We start from the raw sequence: 10,809 nt of genomic DNA on the forward strand, positions 1-10,809 counted from the left end.
TCTCTATGGGACTTCCACTATTCCATAACAAACATAATGGTGCTGCAAGAAATTGTTACAATAGAGGCTTTTAGTAGTCAGAAAGATGGTGGGACAAGGTTATTAACCCCCAAAAAGTAATCATTTAGGAAAAGCCACCTTCCATTAGGGGTGTCTCGTACAGATGATCTCACAACACTGACCAGGAAAATCCTAATTGGCTAGATTAAATTTCCACTTTTGGGAAAGACTGAAACTACTGTTAGGTTAGATATGCAGTCTCGGGGAGCCCGGAAATGAAGGAGCCCACTAGGGATGGAGGAATGTGGCAATAAAGATGGTTCTAAGAGTGTACATGCTGCTTGGAGAGAATGAGCTGCATGAGGTCCCGGGAGAGGGAGACCCCTGTGTCTGCTGTCCTGACCACTGTCCCTGTGTAACAGGGTGGTCCACGGGAAAATGGAAGTTCCAGGTTCCCTGCCCCAACCAAGGGAGGGTGGAGCTCAAGAGAGAAGAGAAGAAGCTGGAGAAGAGACAGAGGAAGGATGGAAGCAGGATGGAGCCAGAAGGAGACCTGGAGGAGGCACATGGAGCTGAGAGACTCCTGAAAACACTGCGCTTGCCTTTGGTCATGGACTGGGTGACACAGATGTGGGTGAGAGACCCGTGGGGAGGTGACAATGGCGGTTTTGTCTTGATTTTAATTTTGCTCTTTTCCTCTCAGACTTGTCTCGTTGTTCCTGACCTTTTTCTATGGGTCCCCACTGGAACATGTTTTAGACTCATCAGGATTTTGGGCCTAGCTCTGGGCCGCTCCCATTTGGGTGAACTTTTACCCAGAGGGGATGGGTGACTTTGGGTGCTTGATTTAGAAACTATATCCTTTGTCTTTTCTGTATTGTTCACTAATTGTATTAAAGTTCCTTCCCATTAAAGTCTTGTATGTTTTGTGTTGATGCGGCAGATGGCAGAATCTTTTTAGAGCAGGCAGGTTTGGGGGTTCTGGGGTGACCCTCACCCTGCCCTGTAAGACCTGAAGGAGGACAGAGGGTGACAGCTGCTCTTCTGGTTCTCATCCTCACATCTGAACCTGACACTGGACCACGTGAAGAGACTGGTCCCAACTGAGCAGGGGATGCTTGGATTACATTGGGGTGCTCTTTGTCACCTCCCCTTATGGCCACCTCTTCTGGAAGCTCATTTACCAGCATCATTTTCCTTTGGGTTTCTGTAGATTTGTTCAGTGAGGGGTCTTAAACGAGCTTTTCAAGTTAGGGGAGGATTCACTCCTGTCCTTCACATCTGCAGTCAGAGAGGGACAAGGAAAAGTCTAGAGAGTCACCTGCAAAGATGTTGTAGAGGCCTCAGCATCACCCTCAAACCCTGGGCTTTCTTGGAAGCTTTCTTTTCTGGAAAGATTTAAGGACCACACTTTAAGCCATTTATCCAGTCAAGGAAGCTCTGAGAATTCTCGTTTCTATTATTGTTTGTCACCCAGACTGCACACCCCCAAGTCAATTAAAAGATGCAGTTCAAGCTTTAGGTCAGTGAAGCTGCTCTTTTTACATGCTGCTATGGTGGATACATACCAGTGTCAATGAGTCTATATTCTCAATTTTCCTTAGAATACAAAACACTGAGAGTGAACCCTGTTGTAAGTTTGAGTTGGGGGTTATAAGGAAATGTCAATCTATGTTCATCAGTTATAACAAATGTCCTATCTGGTATGGGATATTCAATGTTGAGAAGAGGGGACCCCCTTCTTCCAGAAATATCCAGTCAAATTGGAAGCATATCTGAATTGGAGAACAGCTCTCAGTAGAAGGAGGAGCATCTGGGCTGCTCGCTCTCACAGAACTACCACTGGGTGATTTTTGTTCAGGTTTGTATCACTGTGAGAGGAACAGCTTTCCACTGCTGACAGTAGTAAGTGGCAGCATCTTCAGGCTCCACACTGCTGATGGTGAGAGTGAAATCTGTCTCAGATCCACTGCCACTGAAGCGGGATGGGACCCCGGGATGCAAATTGGATGCATGGTAGATCATGGGCTTAGGAGCTTTCCCTGGTTTCTGCTGATACCAGTTTAACCATATGCTAACACCCTGACTGGCCCGGCAGGTGATGGTGACTCTGTCTCCTGGAGATGCAGACACGGAGGCTGGAGACTGGGTCATCTGGATCTCACACCTGGCCTCTGGGATGGAAACAGAAAACACACACCCATACTGTTATCCTGTCATCAGAGGACTTCCCTGAGGGCCAGGGGTCCTGCCCACCTGGGGCTGATCAACTCCTGGTGTTTCCTTCCTCACCTGGGAGCCAGAGCAGCAGGAGGCTGAGGAGCTGAGCTGGGGCCCTCATGTCCATGCTGGGTACTGCCTGGACTGACCCTCAGGGGCTGGGGCAGACTATGAATAGTGTGGAGGGAGGGGCTGTGCTCTGGGAACATGCAAATGAGCAGGGGCGGGGCAGTGGGCACAGCTGCAGGGGCTGATCTCAACAGCACAGAGGCAGGGACTCCCCAGTGACCAGGTCCCCCCAGGGTAGGGTGAACTTGCCTGCAGAGAAGGTATTTCTCACTGGGGATGACAGGACAGAATCAGGTACACTTCTATGAGTATAATGTTCTTTTCATCTTATCTATGACATGCTTTACTTCTTAGTCTCCATGTAGTACAGGGCCTATAAAGAAAGGCACTCAAAGAAATTTTACAAACTTCTTTATTTGAACTGTGGAGCCCAAGAGGCTATTTCTAAGTTGTGACTCCCTGATAGTACTGGTTGAGACATTGTCTTCTCTTCCAGAGAGAAATGCATTGAGGTAGAAAGGAAATAAGACAGTGGGTGTCCTGAGTTGCAAATAAAAGCCCAGACACTGAACATCCTCCCTGGTGACCTCATCTCCAGCTAAGCTTTTTGTCTCCCCATGTCAGAGGCCCTGTCCCACTATGTCCACCTCAGGCCCAAGGTCAGGGTGTTCTCCCCCCACATCTGACAGTCTCCTCCCTCCCCAGCACTGTGTCATCACACAGACCCGAACACAAGCCCGGATCCCTGGACTGTAGCTCACGTCCTTCATCCTCCTCCCCCAGGTGCTCCCTTCTGAGCTGAGGTCCTCCCAGACCAACTTCTCAATGATTCCTAGAGTCTGACTGTGCCCTGCACCTGCAGGTCCCCCGTCGCCACGTCTTCTCCAGGCCCCAGGAGACAGCAGCTCTAGTCTCAGCAGAGGAGGGTCTCCCTGCCCAGGCCCCTTCACTTCTCATAGTGGCAGGAAGGTGCCCTAACGCAGTGTCTGCCCTTTGTGCAGCCTCTGAGCACATCCTCCTGTGTGTCCTGTCCCATCCCACCCTCCTGCACAGGATTCCTAGAAGAGGTACCACCTCCGGACAGCAGAGGGCAGGATGGCAGACACTCCAGGGCTTTGACTGGGAGATGCCTACAGCCTGTGTGTGAAGCAGGATGATCTGGGAGGGGACTAGAACAGGAAGTGGTTCCAGACACACTGAGACACTGAGTGATTTAGGGGAAACGCATTCTGGGGGCAAGGGGCTGGCAAGGGGACCAAGATGGTAAGGAAAAAAGGGGATGAGATTGCACAGCTATCTGTCCAGGCCTACATCCCTGGGAAGGTTCCAGAGACCAGAGTAGCACCAAGACAGAAGGGACACATGGGGGGATTTAGGCCAAGATAGGGGACAGGATGAGGGTGTCTTTGCAGCTGATGGTGAGTCTTCTGTCAAGACCACAGACCCTGGCCCTGCAAGGAACAATGTCCAGGGGCAGCACCAAGGAGCAGGAGCCTGGGGACTGGTTTTTGCAGATTTCAGGCTGGGATGATGTGAACTCTGTCTGACCCTGCAGGCGAAAATGATCCTCTCCTGGGACACATGGAGGAGCCTGGGTCAGGACTCACTCAGTGTCCTCCCCACTGGTACTAAAGTGGGAAATTAACATGGAGATCCCCAAATAGCAATGCCAAACATGTTGATCATTAAACTAAGATTTATTTATTATCATGTTACAAAATAGGCTGAGTTCACTTTCACATAAATGTCTGATTATCAGGCAAGCAATCCTGGGGTAAAGCCTGAACACTTTTCCTCAGCAGAACGAGAGTTGGAGGAAAAGGGGCAAAGCTGGGTCCATGTATCAAGTTTCCTATAAGGTTGATCCTACACAGAGATTGGGGATGGTTGTGGGGGTACTGTCCGCAGCGGGGAGGGCACAGCTGCTTCCAGACACTGAGCACAGGTACTGGCAGGTTTACTCCCACTCAGCACTGGAGTCCCCCAGGCTCCCCATCCAGCCAGAGATGACCCTGCCTTTGGGTCTCCCTTCTTAGTATTTCTTTCATGGGCTAGAGTCTTGTGTTTACTTGGGAGTTTGGTGACCTCTAATGGCTGATCTGTGATGCAGCAACTTACAGGATTTTCTATGGGGCCCCACTCAGTCAGGGCTGAGAATTTCCCTGTTTTGGGTAATGGTGAAACTAATGTTAGGGGTCCCAGAGCAGACTCTGTAGTAACACAAATGATTCCTCTTCACAATAAACACGTCACCTAGTAAAGAAAAGTAGAAAACAGGTGACCAGGACTGGCCATCCTATTTGTGACAAGGCTGCCCCAACCAGGTCCTGTGATCACTTGAGACACCAAAGCTGTGGTTGGAAAAGAGAAGGTGGGGCAGGAGGGACCCTGCAGGCACTATGGTGGGATGGGGCAGGAGAGAGGATCCTGGTCTAGATCTGTCACCCCAGCCATGTTCCTCCTCCAGACATAGTCCAGAGCAGCTCTAGGGCCACAGGTAAGACGCACAAGTGAGAACCACAGTGTTAAGTCAGCACTTAAAACCTCGCTGTTACAAATAGGCTCAAAGTCTCTCATTTTAATTAAGTCTATATATATATATATTTTTTTTTTTGTGTGTGTGTGTGTGTGTGTGTGTGTGGGACCGTCGCCGGTGGCCGGGGATCGAACCGGCGCTGCAGAGGCTGCGGGCAGCCTCGCAGCCCAGCTCTCAACCACTGCGCCACCAGGGGAGGCCCTAAGTCTATTTTAACTATGTAGATCTGCTTGTGGTTTGTGTTCTTTATGTTAGGTTCTGCTGTTTTACATTAATATTCATAAATATCATTGTGATAATGAACGTATTATTTTTTTAAAGATTTATTTATTTAAGCATACAAGAGCTGGGGTGCAGGTCAGAGGTTTGGGGGGTGAGAGAATTCACCAGAGACAGACTGGGGAACAGAACTGGCAGATTAACTGAAATACACAGCTGAGGGGAGCAGTGGGTGAAACAGGAGAGGTCTGCTACACCATGTCGGTAGCTCCCTGGCTGGAGCAAAGTCGTACTGCAGTGACTGCGGACAGCTTCATAGGTTGTGTCTTAACCCTTGAACCACCAGGGAGGCCCTGAACTTATTTTTAACACCGAGAGCTCTCAGGGGTCCCATAACAGATGGAACATTCGTTTTCCTGTGTCGAACGTGTATCTTCTTTAGAGAAATGGCCAGGCCTCTTTGACTTCTGGACACAGCACACTCCTTGTGTAGGCCAGGCCTGGCTCCTGAAGCAGAGGATGTGAAGAGCCATCTTTGAATGGGGACTAGAAAGCAATGGTCTCTGCAGCTGGCCCAGCCTAGGGGGCAAGCAGTCCTGCCCCTCCGGCTCCTGTGGTCTCAGGAGACTCCAACATGAACAACCCTGTACTTAGCTGACACCAGGGAGGCTCCAGTGAACAGCAGTCAGATCCCATCCTGTGAAACATATGCTAAGACAGGACATACTGTGGGCCTCGAGACAGGACACTGAAATTAAACACGTTCAAATCATACAAAGTACATTCTATACAACTTTAAAAAAGTTATATTCAATATCAGTAATGGAAATATATCCAAAAATTCCCAAATATTTGGAAATAAATAGACACTATGAAATTAGATTAAAAAATGACACAAGAAAACCCGAAAGCATTTTGAAGATGTGTATATGAAATTTACAAGAAAGCAGTGAAGTCAGGACTCTGAAGTGGAGCAGTGAGCACATGTAACAGCAAAGATGGTTTCAAATCAAATACCAGGGCTGTTACCCCGACGTTCAGTAAGGTAGGAACAAATCCTCTTGTGGTTTCTGTTGGGATGAGGCTGCTCAGCGGAGGAGGCTGGGAAAGGTGGTGTCTGAGGTGCAGTGGAGACTCATGATCAGGAGCCCTTGCATGTGAACAAGCCCCTTGAGTTCTCCTAAGTCTTCCTCTCACCCTGAGAGCCCCCGCCTGCTCCCCGTTGACAGCTGGTCACTCAGGAGGGAGGTTTTTGTTCAGGGCTGAACCACTGTGGGAGGAGAATGGGTACTTTGCTGGCAGTAATAGACTCCCAGGTCCTCAGCCTCCACCCTGCTGATCTTCAGGGTGAAATCTGTGCCTGACCTGCTGTGTCTGGGACTCCAGTGTCCCTCTTGGAAACTTGATAGATCAGTTGCCTTGGAGACTGGCCTGGCTTCTGCTGCAACCAAGCAAATAGGTGTTTCCATCACTATGTACAAGGCTCTGACTGGCCCTGCAGGAGATGGAGGCCGACTCCCCCAGGGTGACAGTGAGGAAGAGGGGGGTCTGGGTCAGGATAACATCTCTATTGTATCCTAAAAGAGTGAGAGAAAAATGCAAGATGATGTACACATCTTATGAGCCATTTTCATAATTTTCCTTTCTTATATATTTCAGACTAAATGATTTTTACTTTCATTAATATCCTAAAATGCCTGCTTTTAAAAAAAATGCGCAATAAAGATTGACATTTAGAACCTGCATACAACACGCCCCCCCTTCTATGTCACCAGAAGACAGGTACTTGCTTCTTCCAGTTCTCATACTGACCAGGGGGTCACAGTACATGTCTGCATGTGCACTGAGACACATGGGGAGAGTGCTGCACCTCCCCCTGCAGTGACCTTCAGGGCTAATGGCTGTTGCCATGGTCCCTGAGGTCCAGCGTGGGCAAGGAACCATGCGCGCAGGGGGAGAACAGCAAAACTCCCTAAGGCATAGATAAGCTGGATGCCTATTCAGGAGATAACGACTGCCAGAAGACGCCACAGGATAGTAAGAAGGAATGCTGCTGATCTTTCTCAAGGCCCACAAACTTTATTCTACTATAACTGTCTTTCTACAATCTTTTCTTTTCTTTTCCTGGTCTAAAAAGGTCATTGATTGCTGATTAAAAAACATATGTAATCTAATAACTAGGCTAATTCAAATGAAACATTACAAAACTCTGTGTAATAATAGAATGGTTAGTAATTTCTCGGTTATATGCTTGGCTTTGGTAGCTTTGATGTTAATGAAAAATGCATTGCATTATAAGAAGTAAAATTCACCCATAATAATCAATAATAATTAAAAATAAGTTAGTGGTAGTGAGTAGTTATTAAAACAAAAAGTAATTACATAGAACAAAAGAAAGATTATTAGCCTGACTACTTAGGAATGTGACTAGGTCCAGATGTAACTTCGGACATAGATCACTGCCCTGTCAATGATAAGCTAAACCTATGAGCCAGCTGGCTTAGTTCCTGAAAACCGATCCTATGCCTTTAGAAAAACATATATATACTGGCCACTAACTTAAATAAAATTACACTCAGATTTTCACTCTCTTGAAGTGTGTCTGCTTGTCATTTATTCGCCGAATCCCTGACCACTCCGTGCAATCTCTCAACCCTGAGACGGCCTAATCGTCCATCGCTGTGCTGGTCCACGGCAGGAGAGTATACCCCTAAAGCTCACCCTCCCCTCTGCCCTTACCAGGGATCCAGAGCATCAGCAGCCCCAGGACCTGAGAAGGGAACCTCATTTTGAGAAGCTGCCTCAGAGCCCTGATAAGTCAAAGCAAGACCTGAGTTGACCTTTTATTTCAGCCCTGCTAGGGAAGGTCCTCCCCAGGGACCCACATGCAAATCCTCAGGTGGGGTCAGCAGGGTGCAGAGAGCCAAAGGGAAGGTGGGGCTCTTTGCTGAGAATGCTAAAAAAACCTGTCTGTGTGTGGAAAGGAATCTATGCTGTCTACGGGATGCTGTTTCCTGTACCAGTATTCTACAACTTGCTCAGATATCAGATTTATACTTATTTTTAATAGGTTGAGTTTCCATAAATATTTAGTGATTTTTGTCTTTCTATGTTTTTTTAATTAATTAATTAATTTATACAAACACTGGGTACAGTCAGAAGCACGGGAGGGTGAGAGAATTCACCAGAGTCAGAGCGGGGAGCAGAGCAGGCAGAAGGACCGAAGTACACAGCTGAGGGGAGCAGTGGGCGGCAGGAGAGGTCTGTGCCCCATGTGGGACCCTCCTCTGGTGGCCGGGGAGCAGCCCGGGATCTAACTGGCGCTGCAGAGGCTGTGGGCAGCTTCACAACCAGCTTTGCAACCCAGCGCTCAACCGCTGCGCCACCGGGGAGGTCCTGTCTTTCTATGTTTTTTTAAGAGGTGTGGGGTTTGTTTGTTGTTGTTTCATAAAAACAAAGAACAGAAATCTTATATGTTCCTGAATAAGAGCTTCATAGATTCACCATGTAGATGAAATTCAGCATATTTCAAATACTTAGATGCCTCCTCAAGCACTTTGAAGTCAAGATCCACTCCCAACTAAGTCAGAGCCCTTCTGTCATCTGTCACAGCAGCCTGATTTTTCCTGGACTTGAATTTCATGTAAAATGATAGCATTCTTCTGATTCCAGCTTTCTTTAGTATCTTTACTTACTAATTCTGTCTTACCTATTTTTCCAGACTTTAGTTCTTCTTAAAAATGCTTAAATGCAAACCTCTTGTAAGTAATTTATGTTCTTTTTTAAGTGACAATGATTCTGGAAGCCTTGGAGCCTTTGATTCAGCAGGCTCCACCTGTCTCTCCTGCCATGATGAGATGTGGGTGAGTGGCTATGGTAGCCTGACTGGTCAGTTTTGTCTTTTCTTTTGTTTTTCCTTATTGGTTACTATAAACAAAACAGGTAATATTGGCTGTTTGTTACTAAAGACTGCACCCTGCAGGCTCACTCAGCCAAACAGAGATGTGAAATGGACTTCAGAACCAAAAAATAGTTTTAAAGCAAATGGCATAAGCTGACACCACGCCTGCATTACCCCATAAAACCTCTCCATGTCCTGACCCTGGCTGACACACTTTCAGACTCCCCTTGCTTGTGGACCCACATCATAATCCTACTCTAGAAAAACTATTTTCTGGATTATATTACAATCTGATTACTTCTGGTTTAAATAGCCATTTATGGGCCTCCCTGGTGGCGCAGCGGTTGAGCGCTGGGTTGCAAAGCTGCCTGCAGCCTCTCCAGCACTGGATTGATCCCTGGCCACTGGGTGAGGGTCCCACATGGCGCGCAGATGTCTCCTGATGCCTGCTGCTCCCCTCAGCAGTGTATTTCATCAGTCTGCCTGTTCTGTTCCCCTCTCTGACTCTTGTGAATTCTCTCACCCTCCCGTGTTTCTGACTGTACCCAGTGCTTGTATAAATAAATAAATGAATCTTAAATAAATAAATAAATAAATAAATAAATAAATAAATAGATAAATAAATAGCCATTTATGCCTGGGTTGTTGATAGTCTTCAGAAAGGGAAAATTTCTGGGATTTATTAAAACATGGCTGTATTCAACAATGAATGGTTGATACTGAGCCAAATATATGGCAAATGAACTTCATTTACTAACGCTAAGTTGGTACCAAAGTCTAATAGACCATGAGCTCTGAGCTAATTCTAACCACTTGCTGTGACACCATAGGTGCCACCAATATTAACACAGTTGAAATGCAATTATGAAAATCTGATTTTAAAAATTCTTAATTGAAGAATGTGTGATTATAGCTGTCTTTTGTGTCCTGTTTATAATGTGAGCTGGATCTGGAATTTAATTACCACAAGAAATTTTTTATACAGTCAAAATTTATGTAACTATCTACTATGGTTAACCCCCCTATTGTTCCTCACTTCTTTTTTCCTCTCTGAACTTATACCTGCCATTACTTTATTCTCTCTGATAAACTTTTTATAGAATTTCAATTAATTTGTGCCTTCTAGTGGTTAATTTCCTATGTTTACTTTTAAAAAAACATTTACCTTCAGTTCTGATTGGTAATCTTACACAGAATTAAAATTCCTTGATTTTTGAAGGGGAACAAAAATCTGTCCATCCCAAAATATGTTCTTGCAATGGTACCACCCTGGCTAGCAGGGGCTTCACACTGTTAAAGGGTGCACCTTCAACGGGTTGGTCATCTATGTGCACGGAGGCAAAGACAGCAGACTCTTAGTATGTAGACATTTCCATTTTCAGAGGCAGTGAGAAGATTTCAAATAATAACAAACTCTGAAAATTACCCATTTCCCTGTGGGCAAAAGCCCAGTAAAAGAGGTTCAACCCAAAGCAGGCCAGTTGCCACAGTCTAAGGAAACTTCTGGTGGGGAACCTCAAGAAAGGAGTTAGGGAGGTGCCAGAGAGCTTGGACTGAAGGAGGGCCCCAAATTCAAAATGCATGATGTAATCCACCATGATGTCACTACAACAGTTGCCATCATCTCTGCAAAGCACTTATGTCCCAGGAGCAGACTCTTCACATGTCTCTCACCCACATGTCACTCCTCCATGTGTCTCCCCTCAAGTATCTCTCCTCCAAGTGTCGCCATGTGATCTCTTCCTCCTTTCTCCTCTATGTATATATCCACCTCCCTCCTTCTGAGCAGCTGCCGATTCAGGATACTAGGCTCATGGCGTGCTGCGATTTGTAGTCTTCAGAACCTGACATTTCTTTGGCTTAG

General features: G+C 46.5%; 1 gene segment (V, D, J or C); it reads right to left on the bottom strand.

The window, feature by feature from the left end:
* Nucleotides 1-1,857: 1,857 nt before the first annotated feature.
* Nucleotides 1,858-2,347, bottom strand: LOC119259166 (immunoglobulin kappa variable 1-12-like). The segment is given in 2 exon segments: nucleotides 1,858-2,174; nucleotides 2,293-2,347. Coding segments are annotated over 2 exon segments (372 nt in total).
* Between the last annotated feature and the right edge of the window lie 8,462 nt (nucleotides 2,348-10,809).

The sequence above is a fragment of the Talpa occidentalis genome, unplaced genomic scaffold, assembly GCF_014898055.3.
Source record: "Talpa occidentalis isolate TD23 unplaced genomic scaffold, MPIMG_talOcc4v2.1 talOcc4.5, whole genome shotgun sequence".
NCBI classification, from domain to species: Eukaryota; Metazoa; Chordata; class Mammalia; order Eulipotyphla; family Talpidae; genus Talpa; species Talpa occidentalis.